The 26,856-nt window shown below is 32.2% G+C and overlaps 1 protein-coding gene across 1 annotated transcript in view; it reads left to right on the plus strand.

Annotated features, from left to right (window-relative positions):
• slc4a2b (solute carrier family 4 member 2b) overlaps window positions 1-26,856 on the plus strand; it is an 86,841-nt gene that overhangs the window by 15,867 nt on the left and 44,118 nt on the right. The window contains exons 2-3 of the mRNA XM_056451007.1: window positions 7,458-7,516; window positions 20,736-20,904. Of these exons, the coding sequence (XP_056306982.1) occupies window positions 20,845-20,904 (60 nt within the window). The 5' untranslated portion in view covers window positions 7,458-7,516; window positions 20,736-20,844. The remainder of the gene's footprint in view (window positions 1-7,457; window positions 7,517-20,735; window positions 20,905-26,856) is intronic.

Genomic DNA, 26,856 nt, shown 5'->3' on the forward strand with positions numbered 1-26,856 from the left:
TTTTCATTTTACTTTTACATTTCACGCTTTGGTTTTACGTTTAGGTTTTACTTGTACATTTTACGTTTAGGTTTTACCTGTAGGTTTTACGTTTTGGTTTTATGTTTAGGTTTTACTTTTTCATTTTACTTTTCACCCTTTGGTTAATTTTGCGTTATACTTGTACGTTTTATGTTTTGGTTTTACGTTTTGGTTTTATGTTTAGGTTTTACTTTTTCATTTTACTTTTACATTTCACGCTTTGGTTTTACGTTTAGGTTTTACTTGTACATTTTACGTTTAGGTTTTACCTGTAGGTTTTACGTTTTGGTTTTATGTTTAGGTTTTACTTTTTCATTTTACTTTTCACCCTTTGGTTAATTTTGCGTTATACTTGTACGTTTTATGTTTTGGTTTTACGTTTTGGTTTTATGTTTAGTTTTTACTTTTTCATTTTACTTTTACATTTCACGCTTTGGTTTTACGTTTAGGTTTTACTTGTACATTTTACGTTTAGGTTTTACCTGTAGGTTTTACGTTTTGGTTTTATGTTTAGGTTTTACTTTTTCATTTTACTTTTCACCCTTTGGTTAATTTTGCGTTATACTTGTACGTTTTATGTTTTGGTTTTACGTTTTGGTTTTATGTTTAGGTTTTACTTTTTCATTTTACTTTTACATTTCACGCTTTGGTTTTACGTTTAGGTTTTACTTGTATGTTTTACATTTAGGTTTTACTTGTACGTTTTATGTTTAGGTTTTACTTGTACGTTTTACGTTTAGGTTTTATGTTTACACTTTTACCTTTTACGTTTTGCTTTTAGGTTTTACTTATGTTTTACTTGTACATTTTTACATTTAGGTTTTACATGTACGTTTTACGTTTAAGCTTTATTTTTACGTTTTACTTTAACGTTTTAGGATTTACTTATGTTTTACTTGTACGTTTTACTTTTACGTTTATTTTTAGGTTTTTCTTAGGTTTTACGTTTAGGTTTCACTTGTACATTTTACATGTACGTTTTACGTTAAGGTTTTACTTTTGCATTTTATGTTTAGATTTTACTCTTACATGTTACTTTGGGTTTTGCTTTTGAATTTTACTTTTAGGTTTTCCTACGTTTTACTTGTGTTTTACTTATGTTTGTTTTATTTTTTACTTATGTTTTACTTTTGCATTTTAGGTTTTACTTTTAGATTTTACTTTTGCATTTTACTTTTGCATTACATAACCTTGCATTACATTTTCTCTATATCTACTTTACATTTTAATTTACATTTACATTCTATTACAGGTCTAGCCCTAGTCAGCTTCTAATAATGAGCCTCTAGACTTGAGTGTCAAAGTCAAAAAAAGTGTTGTTGCACAAGAGTTGTCAGCACACATTCGGCTTTATTATCTGTGAACCGATGGTTAAGATTCCTCACGCCTAACCTCACCCTAAACTGTGGGAGTCACAGCACTAAATCTGTGAATGGACACTGCTCTGTTCGTCATGCTAATGGTATGACAAGCCTGCATAAATGACATAACTTAAGCTCTAACGACAGACTTGTAACCCTCTGTTTAACAAACACTTCTGACAGGCTCTGCTCCCTCTAGTAAGAAGTCTTTGCTATCAGTCTTGTGCATACATGACTTTAACCCAGTGGTCATGTATGTGTTGGCCTTAAAGGGACAGTTCCCCCTAAAATGAAAAGTGTCTTAAGGTCTTAAAGTTAACTGTTTAAATCAAGTTTTTGGGCCTAAAAGGGCTAGTTCACTTAAAGTTCTGCCAATTATTTATTATTTCCTATCTTTTTTTGTTGAATACAAAAGAAGATATTCTGAAGAATGTTGGGGGAAAAATAACCATTTCGTTTTTTCTTTCTGATCCTACCATGTATTTCTAGGGCTACTTATTTTCCAGCATTCTTCAGAATCTTTTGTTTTGTTTAATAAAAAAAAATTATAATAATAAATAAAAAATTTTAGAATAAGTAAATGTAAATTATTGAATGAACTATACCTTTTAAAAAAGTCTTCACTCATATTCTTTTTTAGGACTTAAATTATTTGAAATGGGCCTTAAGATTCCTGTTTCCATCTAATGTCCATTTTCATGGTGTTGTAGAAGAAATATAATGAATTATGATTATAGATGAGACCAACATTGTTATATACCAACAATATACCATTCGAGATCTTCGACGTCAACTAATACAACTTAAAACAATTTAATACACTTTACAGAACTAAATGTTATTTAATTTTGACATTCAGAACCTATAAGGATAATTTTTCCAGGTCAATTTTAACTGTTACTTTCCCTACCGTGTGTGGTACCCTGCTCTGTTAAGGTTGATTTATACTTCTGCGGCCACATTTGATCTCTGGTCAAGTAGGACGATGGACCCATTCTTGAGCCTTACTTTGCATTGACAATGATTGAAAGCTGTGCCAGAGATACCTTGAGACAGCATATTTTTCATAACATTAGGGTTATGCACAGGATATGCAAGAGTTATTTGGTTTAGAAGAGATACTGCTTATTTTCTACTTTTAATATGAAAAACATTGAAAACGATTAATTTTATTTATTAAATAAATAATAGTTATTTATTTACACTTTTTATAAGAAAAGTTCATTTTAGGCAATGTGTGTTTTGACTTCATTGTTCAATATTGATGTTAAAATAATCATAGCAGATAGTGTTTTTCCTTCAATTATTTTAAAATCAAGTAATGCACCTGTCATTCAAAAATCTCTCACTTAATATGTGAACATATTTACTGTACAAAACCTGTCAGTGAACTATGAGAGCAAAAAATATATTAATTTAAAATAATCGAGTTAAAATGTTCAATTAATCAAGATTGTGATTTTACGCCAAATCGCCCAGCCCTATCGCACTAAATACACCAAATATGATTTCTTTTGGAAAGACCCTATTAACTGCAGGTTAACTGCGTTTATATATTGCCAACCCTTTACTAGGCATGGGACGATAACCGTTTTCAAGCTATACTGCGGTTTGGAAAAGTCAAGGTTATAAAACCGCAAAGATTTTCTGTAAAACCGTTCCTAAGATATGTGTACGATTTTTTTTTTTTTTTATTTGCATTTTTTTTTGGTTTTTTAGGACAACAGTATCTCATAAAAGCAGAAAAGATATCCAAAGATGACGTTTTAAATTGTAATGAAATCTGTGGTTTTGAAACTAATGAAGACAGCAGAAGTCAATGATTCATTTGAATTATTTAGCCTGAAATGTTTACTGTAACAACATATTTAAATCTTTCAAAAAATAATAAATGAGCAATTCCAGCATTATGGATGTGACATTTGCAGTAAAATCTCAAATCATAAATTCACATAGAAAATATACGTTAACATTATATTGAAGCATCTGTTTATATTTTCCAAAACAACCAACCACAAAGTTATAGGATCAGATAAATATCAATCTGTAAACATTTTTAATATTTTAAAAGAGGAAAATAAACACGCGTTATGGATGTAATGAAAATAGTTAGCGAGTTTTCAGTATACAGCATGCATTGTAGAATTTCTGTGAATTAAAATGCACAACGCCAAAAAATAATGCTAATCAAAAGGATAAGAGTCGGCTCACTATAGAACAAAAGCAATTTTATTTGACATTTTTTGCATTAATAAGGAAACATCACCGTTATGGATGTGACATCTCTTCGTTATGGACCTGACAGATGTGAAATTGGCACTTGTGAGATTTTGGTAAATCAAATATAATTGTTTGAAAACATTAACAGAGACATTTTGAGTATTTTTAAAGCACTGTAAAATACTTAGTTCGCTATTTAGGCAAAAAAAAAAAAAAAATTTCATGGCAAGGTTGACATTTGCATGGGATTGCCCATATATTGTTGTCAAAGGGGAAAACTTGTTGTGTTTTACGGAGACATTTAAAAAGAATATATTTTAGACCAGTAATCACTATACCATGATACCGTAATATTTTTATCCTAGGTTATCATACCGTCAGAATCTTATATCTGCCCATGCCTACCCTTTATACAACTCTTCAGCTTTCTTAATTTTGACTGTAATGCAACCATGTGAAACTTTTGTGAAGCTGCTTTGGAAGGATAATTATGGTCTTGAACTATTCATACTTAAAATATAAAGTACTTGAATTAAATGTCGTAAATGTAATCCATAATTAGGGCTGCACAATATATCGATATTGCAGTGTGCAAATCCACAAGTCACATAACTAGAGCTGTAATATATCGAGTTGGTATTATAGCTGACCAAACATTACAGTTCAGAACACATGATGCAGTCATTCATTCATTTTCTTTTCGGCTTAGTCCCTTTATTAATCTGGGGTCGCCACAGCGGAATGAACCACTAATTTCTCCAGCATATGTTTTACACAGTGGATGCCCTTCCAGCTGCAACCCAGTATGGGAAGCATCCAAACACTCATTCACACACATACACTACGGACAATTTAGCCTACCCAATTCACCTGTAGCACATGTCTTTGACTGTGGGGGAAACCGGAGCACCCGGAGGAAACTCACGTGAACATGAGGAGAACATGCAAACTCCACACAGAAATGCCAACTGACCCAGCCAGGGCTCAAACCAGCGACCTTTTTGCTGTGAGGCGATCGTGCTACCCACTGCACCACTGTGATGCCCCAGCTTAAAGATTACTTGTATAGAATTATTTACACAATGAAGATTATACAATGTGTTTTTTATGCTTTTTTTCGTACCTGAATACTGTTAGACTTCCAGGTTTATTTAGTTTGTGTCTTTGCTTTGTGGTATTCAAATGGGAAAAAACATTTTTTACTGTGTTATACAACATCATAATGGAAGCAAAATTCTGAATTATTTACAAATATTGTTCAATATTGTGCAGCCCAATTACATTTTTTTTTCAATTCAGTGGTCTTAAGTGCTTACATTTTGAATTATTTTAAGTTTCTTTTTTTGTTGAATGAAAAAGAAGATATTTTGAAGAATGTTGAAAGCTGTTAGCCGTTGACTTTGCCCTTCTAGGATGTCAAAGGCTACCAGTTTCCAGCATTCTTCAGAGTATCCTGTTTATTTACTTTTTCAACAGAAGAAAGAAACTCATAAATGTTTGAAACCGCATAAGGGGAGTAAATATTTATTTTTGGGCAAACTGTCCCTTTAAATCATTAAACGAGGTCATTGGCCAGTCCAAGTTCCTCTATTCCTGAAGCTTTTCTGGGATTGAGGAAAACCCCAAGCTTTGAAGCAAGCTAACGCTTTAATTCTGGCTGGCCTTTAGGCTGATCCAAGACCATGTGACTCCCACTGACACACACTCACACTGGTACTCACTCATAACACACACACACTCATACACACTTTTGGCTGCCTGTTTAAACAAATACTTGCAGACGTGTATAGCAACTTTAGGACTCAACTTTCAGGTTTTAGAGTAAATGAGCCATTTTGTAGGCAGGTTTTTACTGATTTTCAGGATAACTGTGTTTTGTCAATAGACAAGCAATTAAAAAAAATAATCTGCAAATTAGTGGTCAAAAAATAGTAAAAACTCAATGCATTATCAGGAATGCATATTAATGACAGACGATATTAATTGTGCAATAATTATGGATAGGTAATTCTTCTACTACTAGATGATGATGATGATGATGATAACAACAATAATAATAATAGTAATGATAATAACAAACTAAATAAAACATACTACAATATACTTTTTTGTATCTAATAATTTGTATATTAGATGATAATAGTTAATAATTTTAAATAATAATAATAATAATTTTAGTTCATAATAATAATTTTAGTTCATAATAATAGTAGTAGTAGTAGTAATAACAATTATAATAGGAATATTAGTTAATAATAGTTAACAACAATATTAATATTATTAGTTAATAATAATAATAATAATAATAATAATAATAATAATAATAATAATAATAATAATAATAATAATAATAATAATAAGAATAGTAAAAATAAAAGTAATGTAATGATAGTTAATAATAATAATAATGATGATGATAGCAAAAAAAATAATATTAGTTAATAATATTTAATAACAATATTAGTCAATGATAATAATGTTAGTAATAATGTTAATAATAATAGTTAATAATAATATCAGTTAGCAATATTAGTTATAAAATAAAAATTATATTAGTAAATGATGATTATGATTAATAATAGTAGTAGTATTAGTAGTAGTAGTAGTAGTAGTAGTAGTAGTTGCAGTAATAATAATAGTTAGCAATATAAGTTATAAAATATTAGTTATAAAATAAAAATTATATTAGTAAATGATGATTATGATTAATAATAGTAGTAGTATTAGTAGTAGTAGTAGTAGTAGTAGTAGTAGTAGTAGTTGCAGTAATAATAATAGTTAGCAATATAAGTTATAAAATATTAGTTATAAAATAAAAATTATATTAGTAAATGATGATTATGATTAATAATAGTAGTAGTATTAGTAGTAGTAGTAGTAGTAGTTGCAGTAATAATAATAGTTAGCAATATAAGTTATAAAATATTAGTTATAAAATAAAAATTATATTAGTAAATGATGATTATGATTAATAATAGTAGTAGTAGTAGTTGCAGTAATAATAATAGTTAGCAATATAAGTTATAAAATATTAGTTATAAAATAAAAGTAATATGTAAATGAAGAAGAATGGTAGTAGTAAGTAGTTTTAGTATTAATATTTAATAACAATATAAATAATTAGTTAATAATATTAATAATGATAGTAATAATAAATAAATAATAATAATAATAATAATAATATTATTTTTATTGTAACAGAGTGTGTGTGTATGCGAGTGTGTTGGTGTTTCCCAGTACTGGGTTGCAGCTGGAAGGGCATCTGCTGCATACAACATATGCTGGAATAGTTGGTGGTTCATTCTACTGTGGTGACCTCTTAAATAGAGACTAAGCCGAAAGAAAATGGATGAATTAATGAATATTGTATCAGAATCAGAGATCTAAAAATATACGATTCAACATTTTATTAGTGGTCACCAAGAAAACATAAACAAAAAAAAAAGGTATTTTGTATTGTGAAAACATTAACTTTAAAAGATTTATTTAAAATGTATCATTATTATAGTGTTATACAGATAAAATATCTTAATTAGTCATTTTAAAACTCACAACAAGTAGTGTTTCTCTTTACTGTATATGTGTTTGTGTGGACTGTGTACGTGAATACTGTGTCTGCATGCTTGGGTTTGTGTGAATGTGTGTGCGTGTATACTGTGTGAGAGAGGGACGCCTGACTCAGTGTTGATCAGCGGTCACATGGCTGGCCGTCAGAGGTGTATGGGAGGGAACTTAATCCAGCGAAGGAAGCGTTTGAGTGTGTGAGGGAAACACAGCTGATGCACTGTGCTTTATAAGGTCTCTCTCTGTGCTCTCTGACCGTGTTTCTGTGTGTCCTTCTCTCTCTGTACACAGTGGCTGTTGGCTTTACACTAAGATGTCAGCGGCGGCTTCTCTGCAGTGAGCACTTTGAGGTGAGTTTACTGTACATTTCCATCATATTTGTTGGACTTTCATGCTTTTGAAGAGTTTTCTTGGTGTTTTAGTCATTGGACTTGAATTTGAATAGTTTTCTTGTTTTAATCATTGAGCATTTTTGCTATAATAAAGATTGGTGGTCAACCAGTGATTTAAAAACAAATTGTCTTTCTCATTTTATGTAAAAATGTTTCATTTAGGATAATATTTTTACTTAAATAAAGATGAGACTTATTTTGGGGGCGACACAGTGGCTCAGTGGTTAGCACTGTCACCTTGCAGCAAAAAGGTCGCTGGTTTGAGTCCCAGCTGGTTCAGTTGGCATTTCTTTGTGGAGTTTGCATGTTCTCCCCGTGTTGGCGCGGGTTTCCTCCTGGTGCTCCGGCTTCCCCCACAGTCCAAAGACATGCGCTATAGGTGAATTGAATAAACTACATTGGCCTAAGTGTTTGTGTGTGAATGAGTGTGTATGGATTTTTCCCAGTAATGGGTTGCAGCTGGAAGGACATCCGCTGTGTAAAACATATGCTGGATAAGTTGGCGGTTCATTCTGCTGTGGCGACCCCTGATGAATAAAGGGACTAAATCGAAGGAAAAATTAATAAATGAACCTATTTTGGTGTGCGCATCAAATTGAATATACAGTTACAATTTATGGATTTAATTTTGATTTTACATAATTAGAAAGCATATTAAAAGTCTTTAATGTTTGTGATTTAATGTTTACTTTAATGTTAATTATTTTGTGAAAATATAATATGATAATGAATCATTTAATTTATTTATTAAAATCGACATGATATACAGTTGAAGTCAGAACTATTAGCTCCCCTTTTAATTTTTTTTTCTTTTTTAAATATCTCCCAAATTATGTTTAACAGAGCAAGGAAATTTTCACAGTATGTCTGATAATATTTTTTCTTCTGGAGAAAGTCTTATTTGTTTCATTTCGGCTAGAATAAAAGCAGTTCTTAATTTTTTAAAAGCCATTTTAATGTCAAAATTATTAGCCGCTTTAAGCTATATATTTTTTTCGATAGTCTACAGAACAAACTATCATTATACAATAACTTGCCTAATTACCCTAACCTGCCTAGTTAACCTAATTAACCTAGTTAAGCCTTTAAATGTCACTTTAAGCTGTATAGAAGTGTCTTGAAAAATATCTAGTCAAATATTATTTACTGTCATCATGGCAAAGATAAAATAAATCAGTTATTAGACATGAGTTATTAAAACTATTATGTTTAGAAATGTTGAAGAAAAATCTTCTCTCTATTAAACAGAAATTATAAATTAGAAAAAAATAAATATATAGTAGGGGTGTGCCATATATTATCTAAAAGCACGTGGAAAGTGTGAGCGCGTCGCTTCCTTCAGCATTTTCAATGTGCTTTGCGGTCGCTCCATTATCGTTACTCGCTGCTATTCGCTGTTACTCGCAACTATAAGTTGGCGGTTCAATCCATTGTGGCGATCCCTGATTAATGAAGGGACTAAGCCGAAGGAAAATTAATAAATGAACATATTTTGTTGTGCGAATCAAATTGAACGTACAATTACAATTTAAAGATTTAATTTAGATTTTATGTAATTTAAGCAAATACTTTCAATATGATTTCTAATGAAAATATAATATAATGAATCATTTAGTAAAAGTTTTATAATTTTTTTTTTTTTTTGTGATTGACGTGATATAGTTAAAATCAATAGATTTGAAGGATAATGGAGTAGAAGATTTTAAATTAGTATTTTTTAGGGGGATGGCTGCACTGTAAAACTTGCATTAAACTATTGTTATAATGATTTATTTATATTTTAGAGATCTTTTATAATTGTAAATCATGGTAAAAATGTATTATATACACATGCTTTTTGTTCTGAATAAAAAAAACAACAACATTTGAATTGTTTTATCATTTATAGGCATAATATGAATCTCTAAAGATATGTGTGTGCTAGTTTTAACCAAACTTGACCATGTTTATGTAATTTTATGCGCGTATAATCTTCAATGATCTTTTATTTTTATTTACTTTAATGATAATCTTTCATTCATTGTATAAACACCAGTGTTCCAGATGATTCATTTATAACATGGGCATCTAGAAGTGAAATTGAAAAGTCAGCATATTTGGATCACTAGACTTTGCTAAGTCAACAGTGAAAAGTCCAGTGGTTTGCTGATATCGCCCAGTCATCATAATACATGTGCTTTTATTTTTCCCCTTCAGTAGATTTTAAATGTAACGAGTTAACGATTTAATAAATCTAATGGTGAAGAGAAATAGGCTGATATTTGTTTGTTGCTTGTCTTGTGAGTTTGATAAAGTACTTGCACAACATTTAATCTCATCGCAGTGATCATATCAAGTCTTCAACCCTGTGCCATGTACAATACCATACAGTATCATTCAATACCATACAATAGCGTGCCATCAGCAATACAATACAATACAATAGGATATACTGTATGCAGAGCTAGTGTTTCTTCCCATACTGATAAACTTGAATGGTTAATGTGTCTTTTTTCCATTTTATACGCTTCATTTTACAGCATCGATGTTGTAATGTAATTAAAATACAAGCAGTTAAATAGATTTTGGCATTATTTAGTTGCTCAAGCGTAAAACGATACAAAAAGCCTTTTACTTGCACGCGCCCGTCAGGATCGACAGGCTAGCGCAGAAGCTCCATTGAATATACTGGGGTAAAATAAATGTTCGTTTTTTAAAGACAAGGCAGGGGAAAAATATAATTTTAATTTAGTGCTGCTTGTTCAATCTGAGACCCACAATATATCAGATATCAATCGGCCAGTGGAGATCGCTGATTTTTAAAGAAATCGTGCCGATTTTGTAATGGCATACAGTTCACCGGAAGTGCTAAACCTGGGTTACTGACAAATCAAAAGTCCTTCTGCATATACCCTATACAATACCATTACAATACAATATTATTACAATACACTATAATACCATACAGTGCAATGCCATACAATACCATTACCATATAATATGCAAACCATTACAATACAATATAATACCATACAATACAGTGTAATACCATTACAATACCATAACTATACAAAGCCATTACAATACAGTATAATACCATACAAAACCATTACCATACAATACCATAGCATACAGTAGTAATGGTAAAATGAAAGCTGTTTTTGTAGTATTTGGAACAGGTGTGTTTAAACTGTAGCTTTTTTTGTACGTTTTTGCTAATTCAATAATTGTAAATGATAGGGATGGGTTTACAATGTTGGACTCGCTGACTACTTATCAAACATTTGGATAGTTGTTTGATGATAATTGTTTTTGAACATCTTGTAGGTGGCACTGCCAGGAAAAACCTCGTTCAACACGTATGCATTTTTTCATTTCTTTATGCTTCAGTTTAGCAGAACGCAAAAAAGCATCTTTGGTAAACCTTTCCAAAAAATCATGTTGTGTAGTTTTGAAATGTGGAAACTTTATTATTTATTTTTATTTATCTTTTTTTTTTTTTTTTTTAGAAATGTTTTCGTAGAAAATGGATTCATTGATGTTTTTTCAGATATTTTCCACATACTTTTAAATCAGTTTTTTTCCCTTTGGAATTCCAGCTTTAGATTACAGTTTGTTGATTTTTAGCTTAAAATTTCACACAATTTCTCACAATTACAGCTTTATACCTCCTGGTTCTGTGTTTTTTGCTTTCAATTACAAGTTTCCAACTTCTATATCTTGGAATTCCAAGATTTACTTTACTTTTTGTTTTTCAACCCCCCCAGTTTTATCACAGTTTAAAGTTTGTCACAAGTTCAAGTTCATTTCTCACAAATGCAGGATTATATCCATTTATTGATTTATGAAACTTGTAAAAATTCATTCATTCATTCATTTTCCTTAGGCTTAGTCCCTTTATTCATTAGCAGTTGCCACACTGGAATGAACCACCAACTTATCCAGCATTTATTTTAAACAGCAGATGCACTTCCAGCTGCAACCCAGTGCTGGGAAACACCCGTACACTCTCACATTCACACACATACACTATGGCCAATTTTGTTTATCCAATTCCCCTATAACGCATGTCTTTGGATTGTGGGGGAAACCGGAGCACCCAGAGGAAACCCACGCCAACACAGGGAGAACATGCAAACTCCATACAGAAATTCCAACTGGCCCAGCTGGGACTCAAACCAGCTACCTTCTTGCTGTGAGGCGACAGTGCTAACCACTGAGCCACCGCCAAACTCGTAAACAAATTATGAGAAATAAAAATTAAACTGCAAATCTACATTTAAGATACGTCTGGTTGGCTAGTGAAATGCTGAAATATATACATGCATACATCAATTTTCAAAAAACAATGTGATAAACCCTCCTAACAATTTACATAGGTTTCCATGATGTTTTTTTGTAATCATCCAGGTTCTTTTACCTTTTTTATGTATGCCCTGTAAAATGAATCTGTTAATTAACAGTTTCTGTTTTTTGTGATTCACAAGTGTTATCTGCATATATACAGTTATCAATTGCATTATGGGATGCTGATCTCTGATTTGATGTTGAAAATTCAACTCTACAGCTTTACAAAGTGACTTTTATTGACATGTTAGCAGTTTAAAATAATAGATGGTATGTAGCACAATATACAACTCCAACCCAGACAATATATTACTTTTAAACAATTAAAAATGTTAAAACGAACTTTTCAAGGTTAAAGTTGTTTGGAGAAAGATGAAGGTCCCAAAATGCAATGCAGAAGCATAAATAAATGGGGAAAAAATAAAAACGCATCACAAAATACGAAAAACTGCTAATTTCTGGATATTTTTTTGCTGTGTACATGGAAAAAGAGTTTTAGATTGATTAATGAAAAGGGGATGGCAGTTATTTATTCACACATAAACTGTGATCTTGATCATGAACACAAAGTTCACTGGTCAGAACTTGGAATCTGCAACCTTTTAAGCACCAACCTGCACCATTTAATACTTGATCCAAACCATTTTTTTTTACCCATATAAAGTTTAAATTCAACCTACAAACAAGTCTTTGATGTGGACGAGCCGCTGGTCACTAGTAAACTATGAATTCTATTTTAGCTCTGGTACTCGGTCATTGAGTGTTTTATATTTTCACTGTGAGGTTTCTACATTGTGATTGAACGTCTATTTGCAGAATGGCATCTTTACTGGCCGTCTTTGCTTTTGTCTGAAATTATATTTTATGGACGTGCTTGAATATGATCCAGTAAGCTTGTGCCTTGATCCTGAGCTCTCGGTTTGGACCAGGAATTTCAGCTGAAGTTAGGAGGATAACTTGAAGCATAAGAATCGCATACTTATTTGACAAGAAATTTGGTTGTATTTGATCCTAATGTCTTGGATAATTTCCACTAAGAGCTAATGCTTTGAATTTCAAAGGAGAAAATCCCTTTGTGCAAATATGTCCATTGTTTTGGGAGGTGCATGGTTGGTTTTTGGTAGACAATACTTCAATTTGGCATCACTAGAAACAAAACGGACATTATGTTGAGCCTTTTGTTTTGGATCTGCTTTTCAGTTAGAGTTACAAACATGATCTCTGGTGCAAATGAAGAGGGAAATGGAAGCAACATACAAGAAGATTACTTGTATCAGTTTTCAGCTGTAAGGAATTTGTCATTTTGAAGCCTTGCCAAACAAATGAAATGCTAATAATTTAATAGTATTTGGTTGACAAGGCTTCAAAATGACAAAAACTGTAGGAAATTTGTCAATCTGAAGCCTTGCCAACCAAATTCAGAGCTCATGTTTTTAACTATAACTAAACAAAAGCAGATCCACACAAAAGACTCAACCTAAAGTACGTTTTGTTTCTTTCTAGTGATGCCAAATTGAGGTATTGTCTACCACAACCAACCATGTACCTCCCAAAACAATGGATGGTTTTGCAGTTTAAGGTTTTTAAAATAAAAATAATAATAATTTACTCTGCTATTATTATCTGTTGTTATTATTTTCGAGTTGAGGATCATAGAATGGGTGCTGTTATCATCTTTCGTTGTGCAATTGTAGATATTTCCTGTTGTAAAGCACTTCCTTTATTCTCAAACAAAGATACTTTATTAGAACTTTTCAAAAATGTCAAATTGGTTTGTCTGGGAGAACCATTAATTTTGAAACTCTTTTATGCATTATTTATGGAATTGTTTATTTATAGGAATATGTTAAAGATTTATTTAATTTTTTTTAATTAAACTTATGTTTAATATTTTTTTAAAAATGTAATATTTATTGATCATCTTAAAGCTTAATAAATATACTTATTGATGTATTTAGTTTTTTATTTATTTTAGGATGACACAATATTTTGCCATGATATAATTGGATAATTTGGAATCAACTATATAACAAACAAAATATTGAAAAAAAAAATTGCCTTTCATGTTGGCCAAATTGAGTTCTTAGCAACGAATATTATCAATATTTTGATATTTACCATAGAAAATTTCTAAAATGTTTTCATGGAAGAAAATCTTTACTTGTATAATATTAAAAGATACTATTTGATACTGATATTTGAATCAATACTTGTATCAGTACAATGTATTTTTTTGGCCATTTCCAAAATTATTCCTGTGAAACATAAGACTGATTTTGTGGTCCCGGATCACTTATTTATTACAATAATAAATCTACTTTGTTTCTTGCACATAGTTTGTGAAGTTACTTTAAGTTTCCCAGTGTTGAGTATGCTGGATAAGTTGGCGGTTCATTCCACTGTGGCGACCCCTGATTAATAAAGGGATCAAGCTGAAAAGAAAATGAATGAATAAATAAAGTTACTTTAAATAGTTTAAAACTGTTGGTTTGGTATCTTAACTTTTTGACCTTTTGAATAATGATTTCTGTTTTAGATCCAGTGAACTTGCTTATGAAAGTTTTTTTTTCTTGAATTAATATTCAGTGTGGGATACAAGTATTGAACATGTCACCATTTTTCAGAAAACATATTTCTAAAGGTGCTGTTGACTTGAACAATATCAAACAAAAAAAAAAACATATATGAAAAGAAAACAAATCTGATTAGTTTAAAAATGAAGTTATGCGTAATAAAACTAAATGACACAGGGATAAAGTATTGAACACATGAAGAAAGGGAGGTTTAGAAAGGCAGTGAAAGCCCAGACAGCAGCTGAAATCTCTCAGTAGTTCTTCAGCAACCCTCTGCCCTTCCTCAGTGTAAATAAATATCAGCTGCTTCAGTCCAACATCTACATTAGCAGGATAAAGATTAAACCAGGACATTTTAGCAAGACAATGATCGTAAAACACAGCCAAGGAAACTCTCAAATGCTTTCAGAGAAAGAAAATCAAGCTGTAGAATGGCCCAGCCAATCACCTGACCTGAATCCAATAAAAAATACAAAATGAAGATTTGTATGTGACTTCATTCTCAATATGAGAGGCTTCTTTAAGCTGCCATCACCAAAAAAAACCTTTTAAATAAAGTATTAAATGCGTTTCAGTACTTTCTCCTGGTGTCATTTCATTGTTGTTTTTTTTTTTTTTGTTATTCTTTGTTTGTATTGTTTGGGTTTTCACCCAAATCTAGCTAAATCCCATGTCAACAGCTCCTTTAGAAATATTATTCCCAGAAAAAAACATCACACGTTCAATCCTTTTTAAAAAAAAAAATTTTATTTATATTTTTTTCCTTTTTTTCATGCACTGTATATATATATATTTTTTTTTAATGTAAAATGCTGTCAAAAACTTTTAAGGGTCATATTTTTTACTTTTTGATTTGAAGTCCCTCTTCAGTTGCAAAAATTGTTGACCTTCCAACAAAACTAATTCTTTATCAGCTTTTAACTAATATTAGCATCTAACGAGACATTGCAACATTACAGTATAGTGTGCTCTATATTTAGATAACTCTTAAAGATAGTACAGGCGTGTTTCTTAGAAATGTGTTGCAAGATGAATAGAACAACATGTTTTATGTATTTTTTTTTTTTAATATAAGGGCGGTTTGCACTTAGACTTACAATGTGGGCATCAGAGTTGAGTAACTGGGCATGTCCAACAGTTTAACACAAATGTGACTCCTGTCATATAAGAATCAACTGCATTAACTTTACCTCAGTTTCAGTCATGTTCCTCTTTGGGTAAGGTCAAGTTCTTTGAGATTACATTACTATATTCGATTATGCTCAATTTGTAATGTACTGATATGATTTACTTTAATTGGTGTTTTGTTTGTTGAGTATTTTTGATTTTAATTTGTTTTTGGGTGTATTTTGTTTTTTAAACGTGCATTACATTTATTTAAGCCTTATAGAATAATGTTTTGCTATCTAATTATATCATGGTAGAAATTTGAAAAGGTTTTTTTGATTATTCTATTAGGATGTTTCACTTCAAGTTTGATGCTGTATTGAAGTCTAAATGAGGATTTTATGTACTTACTAGAAAATATTGTCTTATAAACCACTTTGTCGGACATCAACTTGTGATCTGAAGACAGATTGAAGAACTTTACATAAACGACATGTCATTTGATTTCACTTGATAGATGGTAGCTAATTCTGCTTCAGTAAGATTAGCATAGAGTTACCTTACAGGAAACTAGTGTTGTCATCATACTGGAATTTGACATAAATCGGTACTGAAATTTTAAAAACTTCCATTTTCCGCTATCATTTGAGCGCTGTTAAGCATTTTTAAATGGCGCTGATTTGCCATTGTGTTCAACAGAACTGACTGTGATTAGCCGTGAAGGTCATCAGTTCCCCAAACTCATCACTGCTTACTGAGTGCAAACACAGATACAGGAACACTGGAGCATTTTAAAGCCGCAAAGATCAGCTGGTCTGTTTATAAGCTGACTTGCGAGCGATCCGCTGTTAAATTGACTGATATTCATGGCTTTAAAACGCTCCAGTGTCCCTGTATCTGTGGTTCATGGTTAATCACAGTCATTTCTGTTGAGCATGTGAATACAATGAATATAATGACCAAGCAGTGTTAAGAACATGCTCAAATGTTAGCAGAAAATTGATGTTTTTGAAATTTCAGAGTCAAATCGAATTCCAGTATCACGATAACACTATGGGAAACATAAAAATAAACTTTAAAAAAGTGAGGGTACCCTATTAATAAAGACTAAAAACCAGTTTTTTAACTTTTTAAAAAAAATTTTTTTTTTTAAGAAAAATTTATGAAAATTCAATTTTACATTGCGACTTTGATTCATGAATGATTGGACTGCATTGAGGTTGGAAGTAGGACGTTCCACTGCTGAATTTCCCACTTCCGACTGTGTCTGTAAGGCAGCAAAAATTGCTCTGAATATCATGAAGTTTTGCCATGAAACCTCCCTGTTTTCTTAAGAGGTTAAATTAAAACACAATTGTTGTATTCAAGGTGATTTGTGTTGGAAAACGTATAGTAGACCTGTCACAATATCCATTATTTTTGTGGTAATATATATATATATATAGCACCAAAACCTGTTGCGATAAACGATATTATTGTCATTTTTAAGACCATTTTAACACTATACTGGCATCACAATGCAAGTACACTCTTCTAAAGAACATGCTATATTTTATTCCTAAGAATATTTAATTTAATTAGTCATTTTAATAAAAAGGCATTGGAATCAAATTGTTAAAATTAATATCCTAAACGTATTAAATCCTAAACACTTTGCTGGTTAGCACTGTCACCTTACAGCAAGAAGGTCGCTGGTTCAAGTCCCGGTTGGACCAGTTGGCATTTCTGTATGGAGTTTGCATGTTCTTCTTGTTTTGTTTGGTAATTTACAGTAAATTAATATAGTTTTATTAACCATACTGATACTTACACCTCCAATAGAGCTAGAGATGTGGCGCACTCAGCTAAAATGTGGCTAGAATTGGTTTTTATGTATGGGTGATTTATATATTGCATCACCAAAATAATTGAGGTCATGTCCATGTGTTGTGAGATTAAGTCGATATATTGATTGTGACAGGTCTAATGTATAGATGACTCAAATACAGGATTTGAGTGCTGAGGTCCTGAAATCTTCCTGTTAAAGGTTAAACCTCAACACAATTTATCAATTGCTCTTTTAAGCTGCAAAGACAATAATACCTGCAAAAAGTACTGGTTAGAGAATAGTTTTAACATTTTAGTTTTGTTCATTTGTTTTAAGCATGTCAATGTGAAAGTTTAAGCATTTTTAATCTAAATTTCTTCCATTTTTATTATTCATTGTAGTCATGGCCAATGTTGGGAGTAGTGTTGTCACGATACTGGAATTTGATACCAATCGGTACTGAAATTTTAAAAACGTTAATTTCCTGCGAACATTAAGGGCTGTGGAGCACGTTCTTAAACGGGGCTGGTTTGCCATTGTGTTCACGTGCTCAACAGACATGACTGTGATTGGCCATGAAGGTCATCAGTTCACCGAACTCACCGCTGTTTACTGAGTGTAACTACAGATTCAGGGACACTGGAGTGTTTCAAATACATGTCGACCAGCCGGTTTGTCTATAGGCTAACATACGAGCGCTCCGCAGATGAATCGCAGCTTTAAAATGCTCCGGTGTCCCTGTATCTGTGTTTGCACTAAGTAAGCAGCGGTGAGTTGGGTGAACTGATGAGCTTCACGGCCAATCACAGTTATTTCTGTTCAGCATGTGAACATGATATGAAATCAGCGCCGTTTAAGAACACGCTCAACAGGGCTTAAATGTTTGCGGGATATGGACATTTTTAAAAATTCAGTACCGATTGGTATCGAATTCCAGTATCGTGATAACCCTAGTTGGGGGTAACGGGGATTACGTAATAATATTACTTTTCTAAGTAATGAGTGAAGTAACATATTACTTTGTCAAAAAATAAGTAATAATATTTGAGTAACATTTCTTTGAAAATTGTACTTTTTTTGAGAGTTTTACTTTGTTTAGTTTATTAGCTTTTTAAAAAATAAATTGCTGAATTAAAATTAGTCACAATGAACTCACGCAGTCAATGTGTTCATTATTTTGAATGCATTGACGCAAAGGAAAAGGGGATTATAGCCCCAATGATTTTACAAATAGTACAAAAGTAGCAAACACGTTGCTTTCAACTTTCAACAATCTGTATATGTTGCATGTAGAGCTCTGGGGTCAGGAAGTTCTCAGATAACATTATCTGGTTAGTTTTTTTTTTTAAGGTAAATGAAGGTGTAGGTTATACAGTGTGTTGTTAATTGCAGAACTCCCCTATTTAAAATAGGAAGGAAAAAAAAAAACCAAGAACAATTCTGAAGAAGATGAAATAATAAAGTAATTTAAAAATAACAAAATGCATTACTTACCATAAAAAGTAATCAAGTAATGCAACTAGTTACTTTTTTGGGGAGTAACTTAATATTATAATTAGGCATGGGCTGGTATAAGAAATATCACGTATCATAGTATTGTGTTTACTGCTCAAAAATATTTAATTTTTTTAAATGTCTAGGTAAAAAAAATAAAAAACTTTTCCCCCTTTTGAACACAATATGATTTATTTTAAGAGACATTTAAAATATTGTGGAGCAGTAAACATGTCATTCTAAAAAAATCAAATGAATCATTGACTTTTGCCGTCTTCATTAGTTTCATAAAACACTAATTTCTTTACAGTTTAAAACGGCATCTTTGGATATCTTTTCTGCTGGAAATACCGCTAAAATAATAAAAATACCGTCCTAAAAAATAAACTGTAAATAAATATATGTAAATAAAAAGTCTTTCAAAAAGTGAGGGGACCCTACTAGTAAAGGTTACTTTTGAGTTTTAACTTTATCGAACGATACATAGTGTCACTTTTTTGTTTTGTTTTCAAATACTGTCAGCATTTTCACATGTTTTTTTAAAAAGAAATGTTATGAAATATTTACATTTCACTTTGCGACTTTGATTCATGAATGCTTGGACTGCATTGAGGTGGGAAGTGGGACATTTCACTGCTGAATTTCCCACTTCTGACAAGTTTTGCCACAAAACCTCCAGTTTTCTTAAATTAAAACACAATTGTTGCATTCAATGTGACCGTGTTGAAAAACGTCATGATACCTGTTTTTTTTGTGGTTCGATAAATAGCACCAAATTTATTTAAACAATATTCTCATCATTTTAAGACAATTTTAACACTATAATAGCATCATAATGCAAGTGCACTTCTCCAAAGAACACATTATATTTTATTCTTAAGAATATTTCATTATAGTCATTTTTACAATTGAATAATTAGGCATTGGAATCAGATTGTGAATGTTAACAAAAAAGTGCAAGGTAATAGTGGTGACACGGGGGCTCAGTGGTTAGCACTGTTTTGTAAATATAAGAAATAAGATTTTGATGGTATGGTAACCTTAGATAAAATTCATGGTATCACAGTATTGTGATTACTGCTCTAAAATAGATTCTTTTTAAATGTCTGAATAAAAAACAAAAACTTTTCCCCCTTTGAATGCAATATATTTTATTTTAAGAGACATTTAAAATACTATGGAGCAGTAAACATGTCAGACTAAATAATCTAAATGAATCACTGACTTTTGCCATCTTCATTAGTTTCATAAAATGACTGTTGTCCTAAAAAACAAAAACGAAAAAGTAATTAAAAAGTCTTACATATACCATAGGAACAGTATAGCAGAAAATTTCACCAGTTTTAAAACCTTGACTTTTCCAAACTGCGGTAAACCTTGAAAACGGTTATCATCCCATGCCTAATTGTAATGCATTATTTTCAAAGGTAACTTTTGCCAACACTGGTCATGATTATATAGTTATTTTTATTTTAACTAAAGTTGTGGTTGTGTGTGTGTGTGTGTGTGTGTGTCCCAATTTAATTATTAATAACGTTGTTGTTGTTTTTGCTATTATGAACCAATAAAATAGGTTTGCAAGCTCAACAGAATTGCTCTGAATGATATAAGAGATAAAGATTCTTCAAGTAGTACTTCCAATACTTTATGGTTATTTTCAAACACAACCCTCTTATCTACGTGTCCTCACAGTAGCAGCTTTTTTTATCAGGTTGTTATCAGTCTTTGGATATGAGAGACTATTATGTTGTAGTTTAAGTCCATTTGAGCAGTAAATGGAGCACTATATTGTTGTCTTTAAACACACTGAATAACAAGTTTGACCTGTGTACCATAATTGGCAATTAACATGGCATTTAATTGTTGACAGGTTATGCTGCCTGTAAACTCCTGCCTGAGTCTCAGCGAGAAAGAGAAAGGCTAAAGGCTGTGCGGAAACGAGTGTTGTTCAGCGTGTTCACAGCGTCCTGACGGCAGCCATGACTGACCCCGTGACTTCAGACCAACTCACCAACGCTGTGGATTCAGTCGTTCACAATGTAAGTCAAGTGTTGCTTCTGTGCAGACATTCAAAAGTGTTTAGTGTAAACACTGTGTGGGCTTTGTTTGATCTTATTCAGCTTTTCATGAAGTAAATACAGAAACATAACTTTGTTAGCTTGAGAGCGTAGCATGCTGCAGCTGCTTTCGGGACCAAATTTCAAAACTCGCAACCACCAAACTTGGCTTCAAAAGGTTTTTAATTTTTAAGCTATGACTTTTCTAACTGACTGGTTATATATTTTTTGTAAAACAGGCAATCGAGTCTATATAAAATCCAAATGACTTTTATTGAGGGTGTGAATACTTTTAGACTGTGAATCTTGCAGTAGAGATCTGCACGGGACTGAATTTTTAGTCCTGGTCCCACCAGGTTTTATTCCGTACCCACCACTCCTGCTGTATATTCAGCCTTTGTTCCCCCGCTGCCCGACCCGTCACATTTTCTATCCAACTCGACTGTTCCTGCTAATTTAAGATCTCGTTCCCAAAATATCACGTTTAAATTTGGTACTACCAAAAGGGCAAGATAACAGATTAAAATGTAGGTTGTGCAAGGATTGTAGGCTAAATGTCAGTTTTGTTTGCCCCTTTGTGATGAGACTTGAATGTCGCCTTAAACTGTGATGTGCGGTTTGTGGCTGGTATGAGACACTGACTCTTTCAAAGTCAGATTTACAAACATATCCACTAAATATATTTGCCAACTACCGATTATGTTTCATATATCATATCAGCATTATTTCTATACACATAGCAGGTGCATATTGGGCCAAGAAAGAATGTAAAATGTATAGCGATTTACATATGCCTCCCAAAAAAGACCAGCAGGACGCTACAGTCCAGAATCATTCAAATACTAGCTCTAAAGTGACGTTGGTGAAATAGCAATGGTTTCTGCTGTTCTGACGTCAGCTGCAGATGTGAAAGAATGGCAAAACAACGTAGTTCCTCATACAAAAGGGTTTTTAGACTCTCTGTGTTGATTTAATTATTCATATACACAATTATATCCTCCAACTGTTGTAAAATCGCAGTATCACACTCGTAGCAGTGCGATTTGTGGCTGTACTGTATATCATCACTGGTGGGACACTAAGGCAGCGCACGCCTCCCACCTGTGCCGATATACAGCCATATGGCACTGCTACTTGTGATATTGCTCATATATTATATTATATTATGCACTTTTGTCAGCAGTGTATATTGTACTCCTTTTTTTCCTTTTCTTTTTTTTTACTAGATTTCCATTACTAATGGCCTCATTCAATCATTTTGTTTCTGCGTATTTTACATGGCAATGATCTTTTCATGGTTTTTATTCTTTGAAACACTGTACATTTAAGATCCAGGCAGATTTCCTAAACAAACCTCTGCGCTGTAATTATCTATTTGGTCTTTTATGGCCCAGTATCACTGACAGACATAATAAAACTCACTCAGGCAACTAAAGGGAAACTCAGACCTTTTCACCCACAAAATTGACGTTTTTTTTTTTTTCTCCTGCAGCTGTTTACATTGATATGCGGCAACTTTCTCTCCCTCTCTGCTGAGTCAGCATTTCCAGTGTTTTGCTCTTAAAGAGATTCATTCTGACATAGGCTTGGGCGGTAATACGGTTATATACCGCGGGAAAAACAATGCACTTATATAGGAGACAAGTATTAAATATTAAAAGTTATTTGTTTAATGCCTAAAAATGCGTATGCATGATTGTCATCACGGGACAGTGTGGAGAAGAGAGAGAGAGAGGGGAGGTAAGATGTCGAGTCGCACACCAAGTGACCTGTTCTCGAAAAAGAACACAACCTCTGCAGTTTGGCAGTATTTTGGGTTTCGACCGATTAAGAAGGGAGACGTGGTAAATACGAACTAGAGGTCTGCATTCCCACTGCTGTACCGTGGAAGCTGCGGGACCTGACCAGATTTCTTACGGTGCAGAAAAAAATTTCCGAATAAAGCATGGGAGCGGTCGGTAACTCTGGTGTAATTTAAACGGGAGCGGGCCGGTCTACTCTTTTGCGATATTGATATACTTTTCGTCAGTTTCTTCTATTGTTAGTTATTCTTCCATATAAAGTTATTCAGTTTTAGTTGGAACTACAGTTTAGTTGACGTCTCCAGCAACTTTCAGTTCATGCAGAGGTGGTGCTTTAAAAAACATTCCAGTTTTGTGAAATAACGGCCCCAAAAAACAATAACATGCATCTGAAAGTGTTCTCTAATTTAAAATATATTCATTTTATTTTATTTAGTCTTTTATAGTTAAATGTTTCATACTGAACTTCAGAATATGTAACTCAAGAAATAAGCTTTTGAACTGGGGTCTAAATTATAAATGTGCCGTGTGCACAAAATGGGGGTGAAATTGTGTGTATGCCACTTGCAAAAAAGTTGTATTCTATACAAACAAAATTGACAGGTGAACAGCTGTGCACAACTGTAAGCAAACATATTTTACTTAAATATTGCCTTAATTTAACCACTTTAAAGGTGACCTATTCTGTCTCTTTTTACAAGATGTAAATTAAGTCTCTGTCTCGAGTGTGTGTGTGTGTGTGTGTGTGTGTGTGTGTGTGTGTGTGTGTGTGTGTGTGTGTGTGTGTGTGTGTGTGTGTGTATATATATGTAAAGATTCAGCTCAAAATACCTCAGATATAATGTTTTCTAACTCTTTGAACATGCCCCTTTTAGGCTTTGATCTTAATTGTGCCATTTTGGTGACTGTCACTTTAAATTTAAATGAGATTGTACTCTTTTTCAAAAGAGGGCAGAGCTACAGACACCTGTGTGTCAGTGTAGTGGCAGATTCAAAAACAAGACTAACGTCCTATGCTAATGAGGGAGAAATTGTCACTAATGGGCAGGGCTTTCTCGCTCTGACAAGTGTGATTGGTAGAATGTCAATTAAAGTGTTTCTGCAGACTGTTTATCAAGTGTGATTAAAAAAAAAAAAAAACATTTAATATGTTTTTAACATTAGAAGCGGCTTATATTCACACACTGCTGCCACACAACTGTGTTTAAACCCTTTAAATCATCACATGAGCCATAATAATTACTAAATAAGTAAAAATTTATTCTGCCATATGTTGCCTTTTAGAACGTTTCGACAAGTTTTATAAATCAAACTCCTGCTCTTTTACTCCTCTTAGGATGAATTCAAATAGGTTTAAGGATTGACCTTGAAATTGATAAATGTATTGAACTAATTTTTTTGGTGTACTGTCTCTTTAACTGGCATTGGCTGGTCTTTTGATGGCAGGCAACTGTTGATTCATCTGGTTAATGATTAGCTGGTTTGGGTGTGTGGATGTATGGTGTATTTGGGGGAAGACCAGACACTCTGTGATTGCACTTGGACTGAGGCGATTCCACATCCTCTTCCTGCTGTGGTCATGTGACAACAGATTGCGGAGCTGCGCTTTTATCTGCTCATATGTGAAAAAAATAGGGTTTCTTGCTCCGTTTGTGTTTACAGGTGGTAGATGATCAATGGATTTTCTCTACAGGTTTCAGGTCAGTCTTTGGCTGTTGTATTAAATGTCTTACCTGTTGATGAAGAACTGTCCTTGTGGTTCATGAAAGTTTCTCTGATATGAGTCATTTTTATACATGTCTCTTTCCATGATCAATGCTTAGCAAACAGTTTGAGGGTTAATTTCGCTAGGACGGTGGGTCTTGTTTTATCGATCTGAGTAAACATAGAAATGGGTGATTCTACAGGTTATCAGAGCTCACAAATCTGATTTAATATGTTAGTGTAACATTGCTGTCTAGTATTTTATTTGTAGATATATATATATAGAATTTTTTTTTTGTATAATTAGAATAGACAATATGTTAATCAAATATTTCAAAATTAATTGCATATGTTTGAATTGATTTTAAATAATTACAATATAATTTATTTAAATAGATGATCAAGAATATGTTATGTCATCTTGTACAAATATTTTAATATTGTTAATTCATTTTTCAGTGGTTCTCAGTAGGTAAAAGCCATTGATAATAAAATAAATATGAACTTATTGATGGAACAAAAATTCAGTTATTGAAGTTCTTCTGTTGTTGTCCATAGTTCAAACTTGAATTAGTTAATATTTGTTTTAAAAAGAATTAATTCTAATGTACAAGCTCCATTCCAACTTTCTTATGTAGGTAATTGCATTAATATTCAACTTCATTAACATTTTAAATTCCACTCAGATTTTTTTAAACCAATTTCTCTGGTGTGATTTGGGTTTCTGTCACCACTCTAAGCTATGTTTTTGTTGTTTGATGCAGAGGTTTTTTGTTTTAATGGACAAAAGGTCAACCTGGGCTTTACGATGCAAATTAAAGAGTTAATACCTGTAAAATTTGTATTACTATTGTTGTTGTTGTTGTTGTTGTTTTGAATTCTGACTGGTCTGTATTTGAAAACTAGAGATTCATATGGGCAAAATAAAAAGTATATTGTTTTATATTATCAGCTATCATTCATTTAGTGGTGTCACAAATTTGTTTACGATAATACTTCATAATTTATACGAGTGCAGTATTACATACATTATGGGAATGCAGACAGAAACATGAATAGCATTGCTAGAAAGTTACAATCTTGAAAGTATGATGTTTACACATGGCATTTTGTTTATTGATCATTTTTATGTTAATAATATAATAATGTATTCTATTTTAATCAGTCAATTGGTCATGAAGCTCTAAACGTGAGAAATATGATCATGAATGAGTACATTTTTGAGTGTATATACTTTAAAATATAAAAAATATATATATCATCACCTTAGAATTATAAGGTTCTATCTGACATTTTTGTCAATTTAGATTTTGACCTATTAAATGACAACTTATTTACGTTATGGGTTGTCTTTTTAATTTATTTACCCACATTTAATCTGCACTCACAGAGAAGCCACAGATTTTTTTAGCCCGTCATTTGAGTTTTTGTATTTACTTGTGTAAATGTATATTTATACTTATTTCAGTAATATTATTGACTAATATGTGAATGTTTATATTATTCCTGCGCAATGCAATTTGTAAAGTAATATTCTCTGTCTTTTAGTAGATATAGATTACACGAAAGACTTGCTTTGTTTGCCAAACAAGTGGATTTAATTGGACCTGCATTGTAAATAGGGCTGCAGGATTCTGGCTAAAATGAGAATCACGATTTTTTTTAAATCCTCTCGGTAGTAAACAAACAGTGCGTCAGTTCATGTGTAATTTTGTGGCTGTGAATACGTCTTCACATTAAGACAGAAAGGACAATTTGGCGTGAATTATACCTTATAAATGCAGTATGTGACACTTTTAACACTATTTGGAGTTGTCCACATTGCTGAACAAAGTATATAAAACAATGTAAAGATTTGGGCGACCGCCTTTGCACTTCTCTCCTGACCTTGAAAATATAATTGGCTATATCACAGAAAAGCTGGATTTAAGATCGAGTGTAGGGTTGAGTCGAGATCTTGATGTTTTTTCGATTAATCGTGCAGCCCTAATCGTAGACTTTAAACAAAAAACAAAACAAAACCTATTTTAAAGGGTTAATTCACCCAAAAACAAAAGTGGTGTCATCGTTTACTCACCCTTCAAACCATTATTTTTTCTTTCTTCTGTTGAGCACAAAAGAAGATGCTTTGAAAAATGCTGGAAACCAGTAACTATTGACTTCCAATTGTTTTTCCTACTATAAACGTCAGTGGTTACCGGTTTCCAACTTTCTTCAAAATATCTTCTTTATATAGTGTTCAGCAGAAGAAACTCAAAGGTCAATAGCGAACAGATTTTCATTTTTGATTGAAATATCACTTTAAGTTTTTAGCTACTCTCAAAACCATTTCGCATTAATTTGCTGATTATATTTTATTATCAATGTAAAAAAATTTTTTAAACAATTTTATACAGAAATGGCAAAAAATGTTTGCATATTCTGCCTG

The sequence above is a fragment of the Danio aesculapii genome, chromosome 24 (assembly GCF_903798145.1).
Source record: "Danio aesculapii chromosome 24, fDanAes4.1, whole genome shotgun sequence".
NCBI classification, from domain to species: Eukaryota; Metazoa; Chordata; class Actinopteri; order Cypriniformes; family Danionidae; genus Danio; species Danio aesculapii.